The sequence below is a fragment of the Sylvia atricapilla genome, chromosome 4 (assembly GCF_009819655.1).
Source record: "Sylvia atricapilla isolate bSylAtr1 chromosome 4, bSylAtr1.pri, whole genome shotgun sequence".
NCBI lineage: Eukaryota > Metazoa > Chordata > Aves > Passeriformes > Sylviidae > Sylvia > Sylvia atricapilla.
In genome coordinates this window covers 39,398,703-39,424,394 of record NC_089143.1, presented here as the reverse complement: position 1 = coordinate 39,424,394, position 25,692 = coordinate 39,398,703, and the positions used below count along the sequence as shown (strand labels likewise).

At 35.9% G+C, this 25,692-nt stretch overlaps 1 protein-coding gene across 2 annotated transcripts in view; it reads right to left on the bottom strand.

Annotated features, from left to right (window-relative positions):
- SPOCK3 (SPARC (osteonectin), cwcv and kazal like domains proteoglycan 3) overlaps window positions 1–25,692 on the bottom strand; it is a 163,461-nt gene that overhangs the window by 19,003 nt on the left and 118,766 nt on the right. For both annotated transcript variants that reach the window (XM_066317620.1, XM_066317621.1), the window contains one exon: window positions 1,950–2,069. In XM_066317620.1, the coding sequence (XP_066173717.1) occupies window positions 1,950–2,069 (120 nt within the window). The remainder of the gene's footprint in view (window positions 1–1,949; window positions 2,070–25,692) is intronic.

Here is a 25,692-nt window from a genome sequence, read left to right as displayed (position 1 = left end):
AGCACGATGTTGACAAGTAATTTAAAGTCAGAAAACAGAAACAGAATTTTTCAGAGATTGTAATGTTTTACTTGTTAATGAAAAAGAGCCCTGCAAAGACTATTCTTAGCCATCCAAATCAATTCTTGATTCTATCTCTCAAAAAATGGTAGAATAGCATGCAGTCTAAATTGTGCCTTAAATTTCATGTACCTCCTAAAATATGTGCAGATTCTGTACAACGCCAAAGTAGAGAACTTTGACTTTGAAAGCTTAAACAAATCCAAAAGATTCTTGCATTTTTAGCCTCACATATTAAAATCTTGGATCTTAAGTCTAAATAGAGTTGTTGATTATTATAAAGAAAAAATTCGCAAACATACAAGCAGCATAATAAATATGACTGTATTATACCCACATACACATCACAGTACAAATGTCTGTTTCAAGCAGAGATTGTAGCTCTTATCAAAACCACCAGTGTGCTTAAGGAAAAAGGCCAAGGGAAAAAATCTCACTCTTAAGAACTTTATGTTTGCACTACATCACACTGTATTCAAAGTATTAGTTATGAAATTTACTGTCTTGCATTTCATGGAATCCAGTTTCTTGAAACACTGACTTGTAATTCATGCAGGACGTAATACTTAAGAGCTCTACAGTTGCTTCTTTCATCATTGCCCAAATATCAAAGTAGACATTCAGCAAGAAACAGGACCATACATGGTATTTCAGTTTACCTTCAACTGAGCAGTGCACTAACCTACATAATTAGAAATAATAATAACTAAAAATTACCTTTTTTTAACTATACAAAAAATTCTCACTTAAAGGCTGAAAACTTTGTATTTCTGTTGTTTTTACTACTGCATGAGAAGCAGATCACACACCAGTTATGGGCACCAACCAGAATGCAAACTGCAAATATATGGGTTTAAATGTAATTTTTTTCAATATCAATACAAAAGTGGTGTTACTGTATTACCAGCTTACCTCAGAAACAACTTTTATCAGTGTTAAGAAAAGTATTCCCAGATAAGATAGACCCATCTTTAATTTACTCTGTTTTACAGAATTATTCTTAGCATGACATTTTCTTAGCATGACAAAAATGACACAATGAAATGGTATTTGCAACTAAGTGAAATTAATGGATTTCTCAAAAAAAAAAAAAAAAAAGCGACAAATTGAAACAAACAAAAGCTAAAAATACCCCTCAAATACTTAAAAGCTAAAAATAAAATAAGTAAGGTAAGAAGTCAGTGGTGGACAAGTTCTGTCAAGTTCTGTGAAAACACTCTGGAAGAATTCATAGTTTGGTCTTCATATTAATGAAAGGCAGAGTTTTATGGCTTATGAAATCCAATTTGGCTCCTCTCACAGTAGGACTTCACTTTTGGAACTATTAATGCACATTTCAACTGCTCTTCTAAGTAAGCCCTTCAATGATTACTTTTTAAAATGTATCTACTTTCCACACATACACAAAAAAATCTATTTAAATATTTGAGGGGGTTGAAAACAAATTATGCCCCCAACTGTTTCCACTTCATTAGTACTCCTGAGTCTTTTCCAATTTCAAGTATAACCTTAAAAATTCCTTTCTACTTACAAGCTTCTTTTCCATCTTTTTTTCTGTACCAGTACCTACAGTGACATCAGCTAGTAAAGATGGGTCACACATAATTAAAGCTCCTTTATTTTATTTCTTTTAATTTGATGGCATTCACAAATTAAAGCATTGTGAATGGTACCTGTCCTGTCAAATGATATTGAAAGTCTAAAGTGAACATCTTGTATTAGTACTAAGCCATAAATAGGAAACCAACTCCAGAAAAGTCCAAAGTTATAGTTTTGTACACATGCCTACTTAAAGCACACGAGAATAAGGTAGGTCTTAGCAATGGAAAAACAAAAGAAGAGAAAAAGATCAAAGAAAACATCAAATAAGACAAGCAGAAATCACTTACTGCTTCTTTCAGGCCTTTGAACAATCCTAGTCTTCTTATTCTGAATTCCACTTTCATGAAGTGCCTTAAACCAGTCTCTCAATCTGTTTGCAACTTCCCTGAATTCCATGTCACTGCAAACTGAAAAACAAAATGCAGAGATCTTTAATGTTGTATTCTCTAGGGAGCTAAATAGAACTTTTCAAATTACAGTAAAAATCCCCAACCCCCCAACAAAACCCAAACCTCATATAATAATACAAACATATATATTTTTTATTATTTCCATATTATTTCCACAGCTTTTAAAATTAATTTAATTCAGTTGAATTGCTTACTTATGCCTCCAAAACCCAATGAAGGTCCTCAGAAATAAATACTTGCTGTATAAAAAAATTATAAAATTACAGATACCAAGAAAAAGAAAACTTCCTTTGCAATCTACTATAAACAGTTGTAGCACAGGTATTTTCACGACTTACTGCAGATAAATCTTTTATCTTTTTATTTCCACATTCATTAAGGCAATACTAATCCAAGCCCTACCAGAACAGGTCAGAGGTAGATTTAGGCTGATAATCATGAACACCCAACCTGCTTTCCTATGCTAAGACATGAAAAAAGGAAATAGGATTGACAGCAAAAGTGTTTCACAATGTGGTGGAAGTTTATACCATGGCATGGAGTTTCACAAGCCAAACCTGTGAGCACGTGACAGCAAACAGGCAACTGTACAGCCACTTGGTGATGGAAAGGATGGATTCTTTCACCAGAAATACCAAAGGCAGAAAAAGCACACCAGACCAAAGAGAACATCTGTAGTACCAGGAGCAGCAGATTAGCAGCAGACTGGCTGAAGTGCTGTACAGTACTGGCAGTTCGTACAGAAGCCAGCAACAGATTATCAGAGAGAGATGTGCAGACAAGAGGCTTATTCACTGAGAAGACAAAGAAAGGGCATGCTTGAAACAAGTAGATATCCCTCCCAGGACTCCATCTTCCCATTTGTTTGGGAAAAGCTAAGAGAAGACAAAAGAATAACAGTATCTGGAAGATGACAAGAGCAGAAGAGATACCAGATATATCCCTGCTCTGTTAACAAAATACCTTTCACTGCCATTCTCAATAGCTATCATTTCCAAATTGGGATCACTTTCCAGGTCTACCAGTAACTGAATAATCTACAACCTAAAGAGGTCCTACCTAATTTGGCAGAGTTTCACAGTGACACTTGAAAATAAATCTCCAGTTTGCTTACTTTTTCTTTATTGTGTAGCAACCCAACACATAGTGACATAGCTTTTTTTAGCACTTCATTAAATTGATCAACACTCTGAAACCCCTATTTGTATTTTGGAATAAGAAACGTGTCATTATGTCAACAACTATTCAATGCTTGTACAACTGCACGCATCTAAGCATGAGATTATTTATTCTTTACTTAAGTCCCTGTTGATACTGTGATTCTATCCATGAAAGACTAAAGTACAATCCATCTATACATATATTTGCATATGTTTTGGAATGACATTTTTATAAAAATTGTATTTGTGCTTCTCTATTGCATAACAGAACTATTTCTTTTCTGATAATTTATAGGGAACTGGGAAAAAAATAATGATAACATAGGTATGTGTACTCAAAAACGTATTACAACAACCAGATGAAAATGGTCTCCTGACCCATTATGGTTACATATCATAATTCAAACATGGGATTTCTAAGTTTGCTATGGACACCTTCCTGTGCCAACTCTTGCAATCAGCTAACAGGTCAGCACAAAAAATCAGCTATTAATTTGGGACACTGCTTCTCTTTAATTTCTCCTTCCATTACAGCTGTATACTGGGTTTGAGCAGCCAGGTTTTGGTAGCAGGAGGCTACAGGGGTGGCTTCTGTGAGAAGCTGCCAAAAGCTTCCTCCATGTCCAGCAGAGCCAATGTCAGCTGGCTCCAAGACAGACCCACTGCTGTCCAGGGCTGAGCCAGTCAGGAATGAGATAACATATTCATGTTCAACTTCATGTTGTGTAACAGAGATGATCAACCTAACAATCCATTCACTAGAATGCTATTTGCCATTGAAACATGCTTGCTCCAGGTTATACTGTATGATGAAAAATTATATTAATTAGTTGATACATACTAAAAAACGTTTAGGAACTTTTCATCCCAATGATGAGCTTGTAAAGATACAGAGTAATGAAATTATTGTGCAAATTTGTCTGATTTAAAATAGGTCAAGATGAGGTAATTCAGATCTATTCAGACTATTATTTCAGACTATTATTTCACCTGATAGACTGGGAGATGAATCTTTAATGGTGAAAGACAGACAGTAAAGGTTGCAGAAGGTTAGACAGTAATCAAAAAATGCATATTAAATCACATGAATCCACTCAGGAACCTGCCAACAAGTACTTCTGTTTTTGTATAATGCCAATGCAAGGCAGTCCTGCTATTACAATCAATTTTAGTAGCCATTAAGAGAATTAGTACAAGGTAATACGAAGTCACTAGCTCAAAGGTTACTGGAGTCTACTGTCATTTCAAGCAATGAGACTGTCTTTTAAAATTAACAGCTATGGCTAAGCAAAAAAAAATGAAAGTATCTGAAAATGTATAGGTACTTAAACCAGATATATCTTTATGATAAATATTATTTAAATGTTAGGTGGAAACAACTGTTCTGTTTTCGCATAAAGTAAATGTTATGATTTGTGCTGGCATTTGAATATACTCTACAGATGGGAAGTAAAATATTTCAAAATGCTGTGTCAGCCTGAGTTCTTTTAGTGACTTTCAACTCAAGCTAATTAATGAAGTAAAAATAGTGTTACTGAAAGCTGTAAAGGCATGCGGAACATGTTTTAGCACTAGCATAATGTACTGAATTCCCTAACATATTTAAACCAGTCTTAGCTTCTTGACATAAGAGAAAGTAAGTTATTTTAACAGTGCTTCCTTTTTATGTAAACACAGACACACAAAAAATTATCTGTAGCTTAGTAAGTATTGAATGGACATGGACATCATGAGCATACTGCAATACTGTTATATCAACGAGTAGCTTTTGCTGAGTGAAGGGTCAAAGAAATGATTTAGAAAAAAGAAAGGAGAGAGAAACACATCATACACTATTAAGATGATCTTCCTCAGCACACAAAATTTCATCCAATCAGGCAGAACTATACTATTAAATTCACATATTCAATAAAATAACCAGGAAGTAAATATAAAGAGAGTATCTAGAAAACTTGAAGAACAGGATACACATCAACCACAATTTAGAGTCAACTAGTAATTACTCCACAGGACATGGGCAACTGATCAGTCAGTATGTGCTGAAGCAAGACTTCTTGCTATTCAAAGTTTTTCAACGTATTAGAATCAGCGCATATGACTTACAAAAAACACTGCAATTAAAAAACCAACATGATATTGTTTGATTCACAGAATCAAACAATCATATATGTTGAAAGAGACCTCCAGAAGTAGTTCCAGTCTTACTCTCCGCTAGTAGGTAGGTCTAATTACATCAGACTGCTCAGGGCAGTGTCCAGTCATTCGTGTCCTGTGACCACTACATAATTTATTGTGAGGGTTCCTCAGTGTTTGAGAGACAGCCCCTCTTTGGAAGGAACTACTATCAACTGTTCTGTAGCTCTATACTGTTCTCCCTAAAAAGTATAAGATATTTCCTCATGCTGCAACTTGAGGATTGCACCCATCTGTGCAGGACTGCTGGACACCCAGAAACCTGGTTAGAGCAGCAATTCTGAATCAGCTGTGAGCAGGACTATTAGAAGCTGTCCACAGCTGATGCTCAGGTAGCCCAATGCCCTTTCAAAGCATTAGCTACCAACATGTACTATCATATGGCTGAACAGTGAATGTCAACCATCTGTTCCAGCACGGGCATTTAAACACTCTTCTGAAAATACCGTAACCCTAGAACTGCCATCAGAACTCAGCGCCACCTTTAAAGACATTACTTACATTATCTACTACAGTAAGCTGGAACGTTATAGCACATGTAAGTACTCAGTGACAGTACCCTGCAAGGCTGCCATTCTGCAGAGGTTTGTGAATTTAGCCCTGAGGAACTGATTAATTTCACTGAAAATTCCTGGCTCCAGAATAAGGCCTAGTACCCATGTGGCTAACTCTAAATGTCTAAGAATTATATGCAAGTGACTTACAATTCCTGCAATATAGAGCAGCACTTCTAGCTCTGCATCATCTGTCACAAATGGAAAGAGTAGCATATGGCAAAGAGAAATGTGCTAGCAAAACCCAATAAATCTGGCAGAAGGACAAAAATCCCTCCAAACCTGTAACTGAAGGATGGAACAGTCATTTCAGTCATCTTTCTACCATCCCGGATGTACAGTTAGAACTGGTTTTGGTTATGGGTTTTTTTTTAAGGCTGTAAATTAAAAAAAAATCATGCATATATTTCTATTTCTATAAGCTGATATTTATCAGCCATCTGTTACCTCTAGAGCTAGTGATTTTTAGGAAGATAATACCTTGAAATTAACAAATAAAAGTATTCTGATTACTTTACTATTTAGCTAAACATAATGAATTTTCTACTTCGGTTCGTCTATGTTATGAGATAATTAATACAAATGTTGCAGATACCATATCAGGAAACTACAGCTGCTTGTTCTTACTGCCCCAAATTAATGTTCCATACAGACATCCTGCACATGATTAATGCTTCATAAAATGCAAAACTATTTTAATAAATTACATTTTCACAAAATAAATCTGATATTTTTGTGTCCTCACAGTTTTTAAATACTTCACATTTAAATGTAATAATAATAATTTCTGAGTGCAGGAAAAACAGAAGTAACCACAACACACAGAATTTATGTGCCAAGTTACTGTCCTTGACCTACAATATGTGTAGGTCAAGACATTGCAAATAAGTAAGACAATACTGATTCTTGAGTCTCTCAGAAGTATCCCAGACCTATTGTGGAATTTGCTAATTTATATTCTGAAGGACAGTCAGTGTATATGGCGTCCTTTGCTTAATGCTGCTAACCTGTAGTGTAGGCTATCATTTCTCATCATGCTCTGTTATTTCCAACTATTAATTTCTGAGGATGAAAATTAAGTTATTAATCTGTAAATTGCATAGTTATGAACACAGACAGCAAAAGAAAACAGCAAATGTTCCATTGTAATATGCTATACTCCAAGACAATTTTCAAATACTTCTGTATATTCAATCGAATCCAGTATTTCATGGATAAAAAGGATATAGGAAGTAACAAATAAGGACAGACCAAAAACCGTGTTAGAGGTGAAAGCTTTTAAAGAAACCATAACCCAAAGGTTTGGTAGCTTTCAAAGTTCAGTTCTAAGGATTCCTGAAAGCACTACACAGCTCTGGGATCAAGTCTGGACATTTTCTTCCCTTCAAGATCATGACTGGCAGAGACCTGCAAAGACTTCTTGCATTTGACACATGACCCCTTGAAACCTAATAGACAAAGGTAAAAAGATCACTAAATAATGTTTTTTATAAAAAAAAAAAAAATTCAAAATTGGTATATATTATTTCACCTTTTCAAATTCAGTATTCTCTGAAATTAGAAAGGTTCTTTCCTGATAAAATACCTTAAAAGCGTATTACATCAGGTAACCATGCACAGATCCTAGAAGGGACTGATGAACCTTCCTTTCTGTTGTGAGAGAAAATTATTGCTCCTTATTATGACTATCTACTGGTTTGTACCTTTTCTCTGACACAGAAAGGCAAGAGAATTGAACAGTGGCCTGAACAATCATCCTTTAACAGAAATTAACTACAATCTACTCTGCAAGTGTCTGGCATAAAGGAATCTTACACCATATTGGATCCCACTGAAGTCTAAGAGATTTAATGCTGTATTGCAGCAATTTACTTTTTTCATACTTAGATTGTGATCTGATGTTTTAAACCACTTTTAATTTACTCAAATAATTTGCTTGTGTGTTTTTCTTGAATGTTTAATCACTGACATTGCTGTAAATCACATAAAATTATTCATTAAAGAGCAGTTGCCGGTAGACCTTTCAGAAAGGACCAAGAGGCCAGAATTAATCCAATTTAGCAAATTATTTGTATCTTCCCTAAAGTAAGGCCAACAAGGTAGACAAGCGCCTTCTCTACTGTTGAAGAAACCTATGACAGTAAATCCATTATATAGTAATGCAACAGCAGGATGCAATCTCTCTGGACCAGAAATAACAGGCAGTGAGATGCAAACTCTAGTACACTACCACCACCTCAGGGAAATCAGAATGCTGGTTAAGTAAATGTAATCTGCAGCTGTGTCTCCACATAAATTCACTAATCAAAAGTGTAAGGAGAAATGCAAAAACTAATGCGTTTAAAAAAAATATGATTAGGGCACAAATAACAAAAATGTTTACAAATGCATACATGAAATATGTTACCAAAGTGCAATTATGTTTTGCTAGTCTATGCATTTAGCACTAAATGGATTGTTCATGAATGTCTGATGTAGACCAGGGAATTTTTATGAGCTGTAAATACATATTCATAGATATAGGCATTTATTTAGCCTTGGTAATTTCTAATGTGGTTATTCCTATATATATTTTAAATCAAAAAAATCTCACGATGCCAACAGTGATCCTCATATGTGTTACAGAGAACCTTTAACACACCGACTATACTGTATGTGACACAAAACATCACATCCAAACCAGACACCATGAGGGGTCAGTCTTGGTACTGTGACAGCTTTCAGAAATTTTTTTTCCAGCCATAGTCTTTCTGCTGGCTACCTGCATGCAGTGTTGTCTGCACGTCAACTTTGCAAGTACAGAAGTTTTCAAATGCAGCTGCTTATAGAAGGCACAAATCAGCACCATGTGTATGCAGAACAGAACAAAGCTCTCCTAAAATCCTTACCCTATTGAAATCAGTAGTAAAATTCTTGGTGACTTCAGTACAGCCAGAATTTCACCCTCATTTTGCTGCTGTCTAGACCAACTACTTGGTTCTCTGAAGAGGAAAGTAATGCTCACACTGATCAACACCATGATGATTGTCCAAACAATTCTGTTGACATTTTTCACAATGAAAAATCACATTTAATAAATTTTGCAATCTATTAAAAGAAAAATATAACCTTTTTGTTTAAAGAAATGACATATTTTGAAAAAAAAAAAAAAACTGTACAAGAAAATGTGTTGCATTTTAGACAAAATCTATGTAATTAGAATGTACATTGTTTTTCCACATGGTGATTAAGAACCTTTCAAGGCAAAAAGAGTATGGGCAATTAGAGATGCCAGGTAGTAATCTATTCAGTTATAATTTTACTTGTTAATCATAAGCCATGAAAGGCATTTATACTAACTGATTGTGCTGATTATCAGCACCATTGCCTACAGCTGAAAAGAACTGCCAAGTATCATCAACTGTGAGCCTCTTCACCACTGCATCTGAGACTTCCAAACTACTGTCCCTAATAATGGCACCACTGTTTTGCACTGTTTACAGAATCTGTAGAAGTCTTTAAGCTGTCAAAGACATCAGAAAGAATACGAAAATAAAGTATCAGTACCTGAGACTTAAAAGTGAAAAACAAAATTTGTACTTGAATTATTTTAAGAAATAATGAAATACCTACTGATAATAGTTTTGAAGAAATCCTAGTAAGAACATTTTAGTAAGAAATATTTATAGTGTTATTATTTCTTAAATTATCTCTATTTTTCACACAGATTCTTTTATACGCCCAGCTGCATCACTGGGCTATTTAGGTAGTTTTAAAAGATACAAGCCCTGACAGCCACATGTGAATTCACTGTGGTCAAACCCAATGTTTTGTTACCACTGCACTGAGCTCAGAAAGTTGTTGCTTTCCTGCCTGCATGGCTCATTGACTCTCAAGATGTTGATATTGCTCCTCAATGACTTTCAAACAGCAAATTCACATTTAGCAAGGTGAAGCTGAGGCATAGCAAATATGTGCAGAAATTACTAACTGGATTCAACAGCAGGCATCACCACCACCAAAAAAAAATTAACTAGCAGTTTAATGGGTCCAAGCTTAAGAGTTTCTCCACAGCTCTTATTTCATTAAACAAATAAAAACCCTGGTTCCATTTAGTGGGAGTTTTGTCACTGATTTCAGTACCATTCAACAAAGTGAAAACCCCTTACTGCTACTGCATAAAAGCTTATAACTTCCTCCTGGTTTCACAGTTGTAATTTGAAGGCTATTGCTTGAATACCTGAACAGACTTGGGATTTTATTTGCTGCTGTCAGCATATATTAATTTCTAAGTTTCTAGGGCTGCTCACAGGTTAGTAAGAGCTGGTAAGTATGAAAAAAAATAAATATAAATTAATCCAACAATATACTGTACATGGCAGAGAGTGTCTTTTTTATAATTTATAGCAATACCTGGAAGTCAAGTAGGACCTGACAGGTGGGCCCATGCAAACCTTATGCAGTTCTGTAAGGCCAAGCGCAAGGTCTTGTGTTGCACCAGTCCCAGGCACACCACAAGCTGAGTGGAGAAAGGACTTAGAGGAGCTGCAGAGAAAGAATTCGGAGCGGTGGTTGCTGAAAAACTCAACATGAGCCATGGGTGTGCAGTCACAGCCCAGAAAGCCAAGGGAACCCTGGGCTGCGCTGAAAGAACATTGCCAGCAAACTGAAGATTATTCTCTTTCTCTCTTCTGATCTTGTGAGATCTCACCTGAGTGCTGCATCCAACTCCAGTGCCCCCAACATGAGAAGGACACAGCTGCTGCAGCAAGTCTAGAGGAGGGCCACGAGGTTGAAAAGAGAGCTGGAGCAACTGTCCTATGACAACGGCTGACAGAGCTGGGGCTGTTTAGCCCCTGCAGAAGGGATGGTTGTATGCACACCTCATAGGAGCCTTCCAGTATCTCAAGAGAGGCTACAGGGAAGCTGGAGAGGGATGTTTTGTCAGGAACTGTAGCAATGGGAGAAGCAGTAATGGGCACAAACTGAAAAAGGGGAAATTTAAGTTAGACATTAGGAAGAAATTATTTTCTGTGAGGGTGATGAGATACTGGAACTGGTTGCCCAGAGAGGTTGTGAATGCTCCAATCTTGAAGGGTTCAAGGCCAAGTTGGTTAAGGCCTTGAGCATCCTGCTCTCTTGTAGCCTCCTTTAGATACTGGAAGGCTGCTATGAGCTCTCCCTAGAGCCTTCTCTTCTTCAGGCTGAATAACCACAGGTCTCAGCCATTCTGAGCATCTTTGTGGCCCTCCTCTGGACTCACTCCAGCAGGTCCATGTCCTTCTTATGCTGGGGGCCCCAGAGCTGATGGTCATAATAAAATTAATTTTTTGCAGGACATGACACAGTATGGTCAGCAGCTGCCACTATGGTAATGTAGTTTAACATTCTTTATAAAAGAAAACTTCACTATAACTTCAACTAGTATTCTGAAATCAGCCAGTAACTTGAGCTGTGAAAAAATTTCTAAAAAAAATAAAATTACATTGAACTTAACGTTTCCAAGTTGATAAGGGAAGTTAGCAATAAGAGCATACTTCCCACCAAACCTGAAGGCATTGAGTTTGCAATTTAAAATGGTATCAAAACTGTTGTTTAAGCCTCAGAACACAGAAATAAACCAAAACCTCATTAAAGCTTCAAACTTTATAAGAAACTGACTTTCTTGTACATGCTGAGAAGAATAAAATATATAAAAAACATAGAAAATAATTTGTTTTTATTATCTTCCAGATACTAGAAATTAAATTTGTGAATTTTGCCATTTGTGCCTCAAGGTATGTTATACTGCATTTGGGGTAAATCTATTAAACAAGGAAGTAAGTGTGTAGACTCCTAAATATAATCATAACTTAGTAATCAAATTAAAATAATGCCTATAGTATTTCACTTGGAAGGGACCTGCAATAGTCCAGCTGCCTGACCATAACCCAGCATACATCGTCAAAGGCACTGTCCAAATGCCTCTTAAACACTGACAGGATTGTCGACCACCTCTCCAGCAAGGTTGTTCCAGTGTTTTCCCACCTTCTCAGTAACAAAATGCTACCAAATCTAACCCTCCTGTGGTACAGCTCTGAAGCATTCCCATCCCTGGATACCAGGGAGGAGAGCTCAGCACTTCCCTCCATCTCCTCAGGGAGCTGTGGAGACCAATGAAATCACCCTTCTCTCCAAACTTGACCAGCCCAAAATTCTCATCCTCTCCTCACAGTACATTCTTCCTACGACTGTCACCAGCTTCTTTGCTCCTCTGGATGCATCCAAGGACCATCACATCCTTCTTGATGTGTGGGGCCCAGAACTGCACAGGGTGGGGTCCCTCAAGGCTGTCACCTCTGTTGGTTGTCTGCTCATGCTGTGCTTGATGCACCCCAGGATGGGGTTCTGGGGCACACCCTGCTGACCCACACTGAGCTGCTGCTGCCCAGCACCCCCAGATTCCTCTTGGCAGGGCTGCTTTCCAGCCACTCCTCTCCCAGCTTAGACTTGTGCCCAAAATTACTCAGTAATACTATTTATTTCACAGCATGAAGGAGCTGTGACCAAATAGTATCAATGTAAAACACCTGATCCACTGAACTCTAAACCACTCCTCCTACCACCATGATAAAGATCTGACCAATATTAATGAATACTGAATGTCTAGTCACTGCCTAAAGTCCAAAAATGCTCAAGTGCTAGGTAAGTCTCTTACAAGAAATTAATAAACAAGAAAACAGAAACCAAGACATTTTCAACACAGTGATATCGATCACCTGTGAAGAAGCTGCAGGGAACAGCTGCTCTGATTATTCAGTCACTCAACAGTGATGACAATTAGAAGAAACTTCCTGAGGATATATGCAGTGGTAATGGCCCACAGGGGAGCAATTCACACAAACTCTCCAAAATCTCCCCTGAAAGGTAGTCAACTAGGTATATTAGGTATCTAGATTTTATTTGTTTCTCATTTACTACACACACACACAGAGAACAGGTCAGCTCTTCAGCAGAAGATAGGAACATACATAAATATATGGCTGAATATAGACATAAAAAATACTGAGTTTCTCTCCTCTCTTCTATCTAGACAAGGCAGCCAAGCATCTGCCTGGTGGGCACAAAACTATGCTCCCAAGCCAAAGATGTAATTAGAGAATCATCATCTCCTTGCTATTCACATTTTCTTTTTTCCCCTTCCTAGGCCATTTCTTTCTTTAGTCCCTCACATTTTGGAGTGTCAAGAGCTAATGAACCACATATTATTTGTATTTCAATGAACAACACATAATCAAGGTGTCCCATTTAATCACTTTGGTATTGAAAAGTTTCCTGTGAAATCAAGTATTTGTCATTCAGCACATATTTCTGTAACAAAATATCTTTTTGACATCAAAATAATGTTACCATACTGTTACTGAAGGATTATTTTTCCTGGAGAAAATAATAGGCAATATTTTTTTGAAAAACACAACAATGTAAAACATTTTTTCAGCAAGGTAAGATGCTGAACATTTTAATCTGAATTAATTGATACTTACCCAATCGCTACAAAGAAATGTAGATATGTGCAATTCTTGAGTCTACATACAACCCTTTTCTCTTATAGCGTTGAAAGAACTAAGGAAACTGTGTTCAGGAAAATGTTCATTTTTTTGTTCGGCCTGATACTGCACAGATAAAGTAAATGCAAAGCTTTAAAAAATAAAATAATGCAAGCTAACACTGAGACACTGAGAGCAAAAATAAGACCTCTGTAAAGACTGCAATAGGCAGATGTAGTTTGTTTTCACAGTTACTATTTGGCTTCCATTGCAAAAGAAATTTGTCATCATTCAAAATCACACTAATAAGCCTTTATAATGCTTGATAAGGATTTTCTGTTCCATTTTGATTTATGTGTGAATAACCCAATGTCCACGTGATACACTGGAAAAAAATTGCTCAATCACACAGGGAAAGAGTTCCCACATTTCTACTTTTTAGAATGCTGCTCTTTATCTACCCCAAAACTCAGGAAATCAAAAGGAAATTCAGATTGTAACAGAACAAGAGCAGAAGCTCTGACCAGACCATTTCATGTTCACTTCTCCCAGAAGAGCGTACCATACAAGCTTCAGGCCTCCAGGACACACCAGATTCACAGCATGTGCAGCACAGGAAATCTGCACAAATGGACTGGTGGTTTGCCTGGTGCTTAATAAACACATGCCAACACCATCAATCTGTTTGCAAACACCTTCTTAATGGATATATACATTTCTATTTCCATTATGTAAGTTCTTAAGCCACAAAAGGGGCTTTTATCTAGTCTGAAGAAATCTTGCTTCTAGGTAGAGCAATAGGAAAAAAAGGAATAGTAGATTGTGCAATTATTCCATGATCTCTGTGGTAATGAAATTCAGTACAATTTTATCTTTATGCTGTGTATAGTTAAGTTGCTTCTACATATAAATATATATCGCTAGATATTTAAAAATTACTTCCAAGGCTCCTTGTGTCCTTTGTCCAAATGTCAAGAATAAATCATTTCCAACTATAATGCTTATTTCAGACTGAATTGAACGTTACATCACTGTGCCTGAAGCAGATGGAAAACAAAGGCTGTTTTGCAGGCTTCATGATTTGCAAACACTTTTTGGGAGTTCGTGTTCTGTAAAATATGTTGGGTTTCTAGACTACTGCTACTACTGGTTGTACTTTTCAGTGTGTCCTGTACGTGAGTATGTTACCCTACATAAAATCCACTCTGTTCCACCAAATAGTTTCAATGTTCTAGATGTCTCATATAGATATAAACTATGTTTCATATATATATATATATATTTATATGAAGTATTACAACATGTATGTTGTGTGTGCATGCAGGCAAACAATATTTTTTTCTAAGAGACTTCTCTTAACGTAAGTTAGCATATAAATCTAGAGTCACTGTAAACAGCACAAAGTTAGCTAGGAAATTTATGGATTTACATTACTAAAATTACAAAGAATTTTTTGTGATAAATGTATTTTGAGCTATACATCACATTTTCATGACTATATTTCATGCTATGTGTTAAGCTACAAATTTCTCACCTTGCTCCTCAAACACATGGGATCAGATTATTTCTTTTTCTATATTTTGGCTAAAAAAGAAAAATATGTACTTGCACACAAAAGCAAGTGTAGTATTTCTTAAAATACGTACATGTGCTATAGTTCTCAGACCATTTTAAAAACTTTTGCTCTTTCACAGGTCTTCACAGCTAACCAAAACTGTCTCACCAACTGCTACGAAATGTGACGAAATCACTCAAGAGGTTCTATTATGAGAGACAATTTTGGTTAGCTAATTATAATCTGGAGCTTTTCGTTTTACATTCTGTGCATCGAAAGAATTTCATGTGATGAAATGTTGAAAGCGCTTGAACCATTTTTGCCAGAGAAGAAAACAATGGGATCTTATAAATGTGAATAAATACCTGGAGGGAGGACATACAAACAGAACCAGGTTCACTGGTTCCCAGTGATGGGACATGAAGCAACGGGCACAAAGTGAAACGAGGTTTCTGCTGAACATGAGTAACTAGTTGTTTGTTGTGAGAGTGACTGAGTTGTCCAGAGAGGTTATAGAGGCTCCATCCTCAGAGACATTTTATAGTTGTCTGAACAGGGTCTTGAGCAACCTCTTCTAGGCGGCCCTTCTTGAGCAGAGGGTTGGAGCAAAACCACCTCCAGAGGTCGCTTTCAAACTCAACCATTCCGCTAGCTTGTGATTCTGTAATACTGGTGGGCAGCCTATAAAATTTGGTAGCAGAGGTACTTTACTGATAATTTTAAACATCTCAACAAAAATCAATTCAAGTGTGGTATAATTTAATTCTTCATTTACTGGATCTTTGTTCAGCTTCTCTGTGCGAGATTTTGGGGAAAAAAGATATTATTTTCTTTCTCCTTTTACACTAAGGCAATTTTTCCATCTCTACCTCCAAGCTTATTTCTATATTTATTTCTGGTTTTGAAAAGAGAAATAGTGCAAATCAAAAGCCTGGACCCTCTAGCACGTCAAAAGTCTGTTCTTACAAAACATAACTGATTTTAAATTTGTCCCAATGCATTTGAGGAATTTAGAAATAGATTTAAAAGAAAAATGGAAAATTTTTTATGACACTGGGTATCACTTATACAAAAAACTAAATAAATTTCAAAAAAACTAAAATAGCAAATCAAACAATTTAAGATAAATGAGTAACTAACTGCTTATCATTCACTCTAACTCTCCTACCCTAACTTATAAGGACTAATACCTTAGACTTATCACTTGTAGAGTGAAGTGTTACACAGTATGTGCAAAGAGAGATGAAAAAAGACATAAAGGAGTAATATATAGTTCTTTACTGTAAGAAAATTACCATGTTCTCTGGAAAGAACTTCGGCTAGAAAGCTGAATTTCATTATTTACTCTGTACTGAGTGCTACATCCCTGCCACTGCTGAGAACCTTTTTCAAGAAACTAGAGAGAGCAGTTGCCTGTCATCGCTCAGTGACATCAGTGAACTCCTAACAGCCCCCCATGCAATGCAGGAGAAACATCCTGACAGACTGGCATCTTACATGACGAGATTCATGGTGCCCACAAACGAACACTACAGAGGTGTTGGCTGAAACAAGTGCAGGCTGTTAATCCTTACAGTCAGCAAGTGCTCTCACTAATAATTATAAGACCATCTGGATGAACTATGGACATGGTAAATCAGTGCCTGCATTACAAAATCTACCTTTAACCTCAGTGAATTAAATTCTAGAGACATCAAGAAATAAACACACATACACAATAACCTTGTGAATAACTGCATTGATCCCTAGTTTTCTTCTCCTATGCAGCAAATTGTCACAGAGGCTTGTCTCTGACAGCTGTCTGCATCCTTTAGCCTTGACATGCTAAACACTGTTGGCTATTGCCAGCCTTTGACTCAGAAAAAAAACACCTTTAAGCTATCAATCAGTTAGTTATCTTTAAAGCTGGTGGACAATTCTTCTAAATTATTCCAATCTGTAGCAATTTTGGTCTAAACTTGCTTCCCTACTATTATGTATCTATCTGTTTTCTGTGAAGTCTAGTTACGATCCAATGCTCAATTAAACAGCCAGAAACATCCCAACTGACTTAGACATACTTGTACAAACTTTTTTTTTCTCTTTAGTACATTTAATTAGGGTTAAACACAAAACCAGGGAGTTTTTTCTTTGTTTTTCTAAGCTGAAGCAGTATTTTGTTCATTTTGCTAACACTATACCCTCTTCTTGTATTCCTTTTCCAAAGCTAAACCTTTAGAAAGAAGGTAACTATATAATACCAGCAATTTAGTGCCCTCTATCTTTGACTTATCTTTAATATTAAACTTACACACAGAAATCTTAAACTGTACATATAGAAATATCACGGAGGATGATCAGCTTCAAGTAGCAACCTTAAAAGAAAACTAGACCAAAAAATCAGATTCCTACCAAACATGGTAAACTTTCTTAAAACCTTCAACCACACAATTCTGCTGAACAGACCAAACACAACAAAATTGTGTTAGTTAGCTTCCACTTAAACTGACTTTACGACTCTCTTTTTAAATGTTTTGTGCTCTATTACTGTTCTCAGTATTCTAACAAACCCCTACCAAAAAGAGGATATATAATGCAACAGAGACAGGAATTATTACTGAAGATTAATCAATCCAGGATTTCTTATGACTTGTACTCTTTGAAATGGTAAATATAATATTTGTTTGCTGGGGTTTTTTCCTACAAAAACATACTTCAGTAAGTCACAATACAAAGCCATTTAATTTTAGGGGGTAATTATGTTTTAAAGGTGCCACCATGCTAATGAGCCAAAGCTTAACACTGACAAAACTGAACAAGTGCTGATGCCTGCATATGAAGTGGCTGTAGCACTTGATGTTGCAGTATCAGCAGAACAGTTAAAACAGATGCCACAGCTAATTTCATGGGTCATGGTGCCTTCAGGAAAGAAGTTGGGTTTTTCATTTTCCATGAAGACTTTAATGTTTTATTTAGAGAATTTTGACATATAAAGTAATCTGCATCTAGGATATAAAATAAAGATATCAAGAAAAAATAAAATTAGTATTGCATTTTGTGATGCAGATAAAAAGCAACACAGTTGGGTAATTACTATACTTTGAGGCAAAAAGAATTGATCTAATAATTTTATTAATACATGTTTTCATAATGCTAGTTCATCAAGAATACAAAAGAAATCTGTATTTACAAATATAAAACCTGCTTTCTTGGCAGCAAAAACCTTCAAGATATGAAAATGTATCACTTGAAATGGATTTAGATCATGCTGACACAGTACAATATTCTTACCAAGACTCTGAGTAAGCCTGTAGTAACCTACATAAAGACTCAAAGCTAGCACGACTATTTTGCATACAAAATAAAGATGAAGAGGCTTTGAAAACACATTTTTCTCTTGCTTAAAGACACTCAGAAGCTTCTAAAAATTGTCTTGGCGAGTTATTGTTAAATAACTTTCTTTTAATAGTGTAAAATTTATTTCCAACACTGCACCATCATTTCAAACTTTTAGAAATTATCACAGTTAGAAATGAGTAATATGATAGATGTCATCATACCTTCAATGCCTGACAGACATTTTCAGAGTATCAGTGAATATGCACAACCACATTAAAATGTTCATTAGTGCCTCAAAATTTTACACCAACCAAGAGAACAATGTTTCTCAACAGTGAAAAGTGTGTTCAAACATTTTTGCGAGAAAAGCAAAAGTAAAACAGTAAATCAATACTGTTCTTCTGTCTGTATGCAGGAGAGGTGAGAAACATTGTTTTGGAGAAAACGTCTACTTTTATATGTAAGAACTGATGATATATTTACTACTGAAAGAAAGAGGATATTATGTAACCAATAAAGATATACTGACACCATGCAAACTTTTTTCCTTGTATAATAAATTATTGGAATACTTGCTTAAAGTTAGCTCAAGTAGAAACCAATTACCATGACAGAGGTCATCTTCAAAGAACAAATAAGATACAATATATACGTTTTAAAAAAAATAAATTGAAAGGGCCACCATATCACCAGGATATTAACAAATTTCTCTCAATTTCAGTGTAGCAGCTGTACAAACATCAGCAATAGTTGCCAAAGACAGACATTTCAATTCCTGTCTTCTAAAGAACTTTGATATTTTAAAGAAAATATTAAAATTCTGGCAGCTATTAGAACAGTCACTTCAGAAAAGTGATATGGCAACTATTTAAGAGGGAGCACAGATAGCAGAGTTGAAGCACTAAAGTAAATAGGATATTGAAGTACTAAAGACTCAATTAATATTATTGAGAAGTGGTTGCCAAAAGGTTATCACATGTTTTTTAAATATCACTCAGCTTCCATCCTACTCGAAGAGGCTCCATGAATCTCACTGATCCGCCTTCAGAACACTACTGAACCATCTTCAGTCCATTCCTGAGCTTCTTAAGGATCTCAAGTAGCTTCACTATTCAATATTGAACTGACAGATACAATACTTACAGAAATACTTACAATAATACTTACAGAAAAAAATAATTCAGGATTCGGTTATGCAATTAGCACCACACATTTTATCTTCAATAAATAACAAGGAGGAGCAAAATTAAGTAATTTAAAGTAATTACCTGTTTACAAAAAAGCCTGATTTTTCTAGCAGTTGCCTTCCACTGTTGAGTAATGAAAGACTTTTAAATATTACTGCATATTGATGGTATAAAAATAGTATCAGTAAAAAAATATTACCATCACATCAGTAATTGAGACACACACATAAAGGCATCCTTAGCTTATTTGTACATTGAATGAACAGAAAGATAATGCTGATCCAGATACTCAGCATATGATCTGCATCTCTTTGGTTATTTATTCTCAATACAACTACTGTGACACACTTGTAAAGCCTTTAATGTACCATAAGATTGGCAAGGCCCCTTCATTTACATAATTAAGGCAATTTTAGCCATTATAATCAAACACAGCACCATTTTAATGGTCTGGACTATATTTAAGCTTCCACTTTATAATCCATGGAAGCTGGTTGGTGAAGTGCAAAAGAAAATAATGAATACATCCTAAAAAAGCATGCTCTCATGACTACCTAAAATAGTTTAATAGAGTTTGTTGTGCTACACAGACTAAACTTTCCAAATAATTTACATGTTTTGGGGACTCTAGAACTGAATTTGTTCATTAATTGTTTCAAGAGATCTAAGTTAAAATTAATGATTATAAAACCTAGAATGAAAGCAGCATTAATTATCTTCTTTCATCATAACCACTTGCCTAACTCTCTTAAAATTGCAGGAACACACAAAACCACAGGCTGATACACTGTAGATGATTTTTTACCTCAAAGGTATATTCACCATTGGGTTCATTGGGGCTTCCCCTCCTACTAAAACACAAGGGGAAAGGAAGTAAAGAAATCAATCAAGCTAATCAAAATTTTCACAATAAATCATTTTAAACCAACCTCCTATAGAACATTTTTTCCCCTGTGAAAAGTATATGAATAGTTTGTAGTAGCAAGAATACAACTCTGAATGACTGATTACTCATCTTGTATATATCGAGTCTTAACCTAAAAAGAACCAGTGTATAAACAACTCTGAGTATTGGAACAACCCCACAGAAATCAAGGATTACAAAAAAATCAGTGCATTCTAAGCATCCACCCCATGTGTACAAACTCACTCCCACATACTTATAGTGAGCCAGCTACCTTTGCATGAGATGGAGTTTGGGAAGTTCACCCTGAATTACCCCCTACACACAGGATGGACAAGGAGTCCCACACTGTGCCCAGCTCCTCAAACATGCACATCTGTTTTCTAAGACACAACTGGCACAGGATATACATGCTCTCAGTGTCCTGTGATAAAAAGTATTCGCACAGTGAGAAGAAATGCAACACTGGCATTATTTTAGAAATCAAAAACTATTACACAACTATTTTTAACACAAGGCCAGATCTGCCAGTTCAACACTCACTTGCTGGTAACAAGAAATGTGAGAAGGAAATTCTCTAAGTGCAGTCCACCACAGTAGGATAGAGCTGCTTTCCACAGCACTGAGACCTTAGGAATTCTCCATTTAAAAGTAAATGTGTGGATGCGACACACATACCGGGATTTGACAGAACTGTAGAGATTTGAGTGCCCAAAAGCAGCCATAAAAAGTGGAATGACTTGTAAATGAACATGCCAAATGAAGAGCAAAGACAAGTTGGCTCTAGAGAAGACTGCTGTTGCAAAGGTGCTTGGAACTGGGAACAAAGAGCTGTTTCCAGTAATGGGTATGTAATATTCCCATCTCCCCTTTAGTGTCACAGCTCTTTGCAATACTGATAACAAACACTCAGCTAATAATACCTTCTCAGTATTACACTTCATCCTGGAAACAATAAAAATGTTCCTCTTCAAAGCATTCTCAAGTATGTTCTGCAGTGTTACGGGGATTATTTTTCATAAACACAGCATATACACTCAGCCTTTTTTAATAAATAGTATTATTATGGAACAGACAACCTTCCCTTAATCCTTCACTTCCTTGTAACAGTCAAACTCAATCGAATTTTAATTCATTCTGCAATTATTACTTAATTGCAGAGAACATCAAAAATGTAGATCATTGTTGAAGCACATTCTACCTTTTCACTTTTTTTTTACACAATCAGCTCCACTCTCATCTGAATTAATAGTATTCTTTTTACTGGAGTGTCTCTGCCTCATTGCTCTACCTACATTTGTGGTATTACTTATTTTCTGCACAACACATATTTCTACTGCTTGTTCCCAAATACCATAATCCCTGTAAGAACAGAAAGAAAAAGCAAAACTTTATTAGCCAAAAGGTCATCTACCAGTATACTAAACCAATTCCAGTTATCCTTTTCGAACTATAAATGTTTTAAATGAAGTGAACACACTATTACTTTCAGGAATAGTGAACACACACTATTCCTTGCAGGAGAAGTTTGATATTATAGGAGGAACAGAAGCAAAACTGAGTCACTTTTAGAGCCTAATAGCTCACACAGCTGTCTCTCCATTTCTCCAGTCCTTCAAACACAGCCACAGGCCCACCATCACTTCCAGATCTCACATGGACAAACCTGGCAAGCAGCCTGTAAGACTCCTTTCCAATCTTTCCCTGCTTCCAAAGGAAGGAAGCCCAGGTACATGGGTGTGCTCTGGCTAAGCTCAGGTTAGTTGACAAGGGAACTGGGGATTGTGGGCACGCAGGTCAGCTCACTCTCATCCCAAATACATCCTCTGTCATTCTACACCATATTAGACTGCTACTAATTACATTACATTAGATTACTACTAATTATGATGAAGAAGTCTCTTTTTAGAAAGTCTTATCATGGAGTTTGATTAATGAAAAGAAGATTTTCAATTCAATTTTACTTGTCTCAGTGTCACTTGAGAAAAAAAGATAGTTCAAAACACTAAAAAGACTCATGCAAAAAATTTATCTTAGTATTGAAGGAACAACCAATAAAATTAGGTCCACTGGGTTTCTGTTGTGTTACATAAACACAGTAATAAATCCTAAATAAATGCAGTATTTTACAAATACAGTAACATAGTATTTTTGTGCTAGTAAATTCCCTTTCTATCATAGAAATGGAAATAATTTACATATTCAAATGAATTGTTGCAAAGATTATTAGTCTGCTACCTCAGAAATAACCTACCATTTAAGGAATATCTAGTAAAGCTCTAAAATCTGGTAAAACAATAGTACTTCTTATGAAAGATCAAGTAAAAAATGGTCTATCATTCACCTTATACACAACCTTTTTCCTTGAGAAAAAGAGGATATTCCTAATGAATTAGGCTGACCAAATATCAAAGCACAAAAATGCACAATGCATCAATTATGACTTTAACTTCAAATCATAAATAATGTATACTTACAGCACACCGTTACTGTAAATGTGTGTAATAAAGTAAAAAACATGAAAAACAGTAGCTTGGATGCTTGGACAAGTACAGCTCTAAGATTAAGATCATTAAGATTGAAAAGTAAAAACTATGTATTCTAGTAAAAAAACCAATAAAAGCAAAATTAACATTTACTTGTAAGTCAATACCCTCTGAAGAACTACAATGTATATACAATAATACATTTTAGTTTCATAGCACCTTTAAAATCAAGAGGTTCCAGAAACAGTAATAAGATAGTGTTCAGAAACATTAGTAGAGTAAGAAAGCTTACCTATGGATAATGTCTTTTCTGCCAACAAGGAAACTGAGTCACAATGTTATGGCCTATTTAATTTAAATCTATAGCATGATCCACACTGATGCTAGCAGTAAAGGCAAGAGCAAAAATATTAGCCCAGATTCAATTTTTGTTGTGAGCCCGCAATGACACCAAGCTCAAGCAGTACAGGTAAGACAAACTCCTGGATTTCAGTGCTTCCACTGATACCTCTCATCATCATGCTCTTGTATTTCAGGCATCATCTAAAGACTATATTGAGAAACATCAACAAAATTTTCTAATGAAAATTAAGCAACTAAAAAAAGTATAGAGAATTTCTCTTATTGTTACGTTCTATAGTACTGTAGTAGGAATTAAATTTAAAAAAATCTTACTGAATATAAATGTATGGCTAAGAAGAGTAAACTAGAAAGCTGACAATTGCCTAGTGCCAACTTAACTCACATATAAATGTTGCCACCACCTTTAGTCCCAGACTACTGAGACCATCTCCATCCATTTACTGTGCGTATTCCTCTGAGAGAGAAAGTTAACTGAGAGAAGTTTGCCCATGATACCATCACATTTCCCTTTGTGCTTTTTTTTATAGGCTGGTCACTTTATTTTCTGTAACAAGCATGACAGTGTGAAATTAAATGTTACCACTGGATATTGAAAAGAAAAAATTAACACATACTACCATATTTGTAAATAAATCCTAAACAGCACTATAACATAACCCACCAAATAAAATCACTGTTATTTTTCTCATATTTCAAGTTTGAAAGTCAAATTTTATCCTCAACAACACAGCATGAACCTCCTAAACTTGCAGATGGGAATTTTGCTCACCGTCTCATACAAACGGCCTCTTCTGACAACCCCATAAGTGGTCACTGATAATATCAGGTCTAATTGGCCTAGTACATGTTGGTTTGAACATGGACTTTATTCTAATGATGTCCTGTAATTACTTTCTCAAAAGAGAAAAAGGGGATTACAAAACAGTAGCATCTGTCATTAAAAGGCAGAAATACAAAGCAGAGATTAAGGAGTTAACAAAGTGGTATTTTTGGCCCTCAATCTCTTTATTTGTGTAGTCTGGAAACCAGTCAGTGTTCTCTCTGAATGTAAACAAAACAAAAGCTCTTTTTTGGCATCTATACCTCTACTATATGAAGAGTAGTGGAGGTCATGTACTTAAAAGATGATGCTATGCAAATTAAATCAGAGGATTTAGGAGAGTGCTGCTTGGTTGTTTGTCCCTCTATTTGTTTTTCAAACACTGATACACACAGTAAGAACCAGTATCCACAGTGCCTTTAATCCTACTGTTATTTACCCCCATCTCTACAAAGCAATCAACAATTCGGCAGCATTCAGTATAAAACAGGATGCAGTTGAGAGAGCAGTCATATTCTGTCATTAAAGTCTTTCAGATATGTTAACTGAAAATACTTTGAGCATGCAATGTTGCCTTTTCATCTCCTCCTGGCAAAAGCTTAGAGTCAAAGAGCATGACATTTTTAAGAACCTCCTTGTTACATACATAGTCCTCCTCAGATGCCAAATCAAAGATAAGTCCTCTTTTTCTTCCATGAATGTAAGCCTAAATCTCTTATTTTAGTGAAAATATCAAGTGAGCACAGGATTTACCAGAGAGTAAACTCAAAAATTACTGAGACTGAATTCTTCTATTTCAATAGCTAATAAAAATTCAGTATTTTACCAACAATGATACAGCTTTTGCAATTTAAACTGCAGGGCCTTGAATTGGCCCTGAGCTTTTGAATGTGACTGCATGTCCTTATGTCAGGGCAAAACCACAGCCTTATTCCTATGATGAAGATATCCAGAGACATAATCGAGAAGGATGCTGTAGTACACATCAGCCAAATCTCTGAAATAGACTGTTTGGGAGACCAGGATCCTGGGCATGTCACAGCTCACAATTGTCAGAATGTTAGTGCAACTCGACAGGGAAATAAAACAAAGCACTTCGCCAAGATTTTTAGTTCTAAGAATAATTAAACTTTCCTAATGTATGTACTCTGGAGTAGAGCAAATTTAAGGTAACTGAAAATAGATGCTGTTCCTAGAGAACTTTGAAGGTCTTTTTAACTACAGGTAAGAGTAGTCAGCCATACACCCACCTGCTGACAAAATTTCTGCAGAAATCCCTGTGGTCTTCATTGACCACACTTTACATCATACGCATTTGTTCTTACCCATCAGGCTGAAGAGCAGGACAAACAAAGGACAGGGCCCACTACATCTCAAAGCAAAAGGACCATGACCACTATTTGAAAGAAAAAATTGTACCCAGACACTGCCAAGGGGGCAAAAGACTTCTCGGTTTTGTAAAAATGTGCAGTGCACGGAATTCTTCCTAGCCTCTGGTTCTACATAAAACACTGAAAAAAGCCTCAGAAGTGCTTAGGAAAATAAAGATCTGCAGATTCCACCTCAATGAAATCC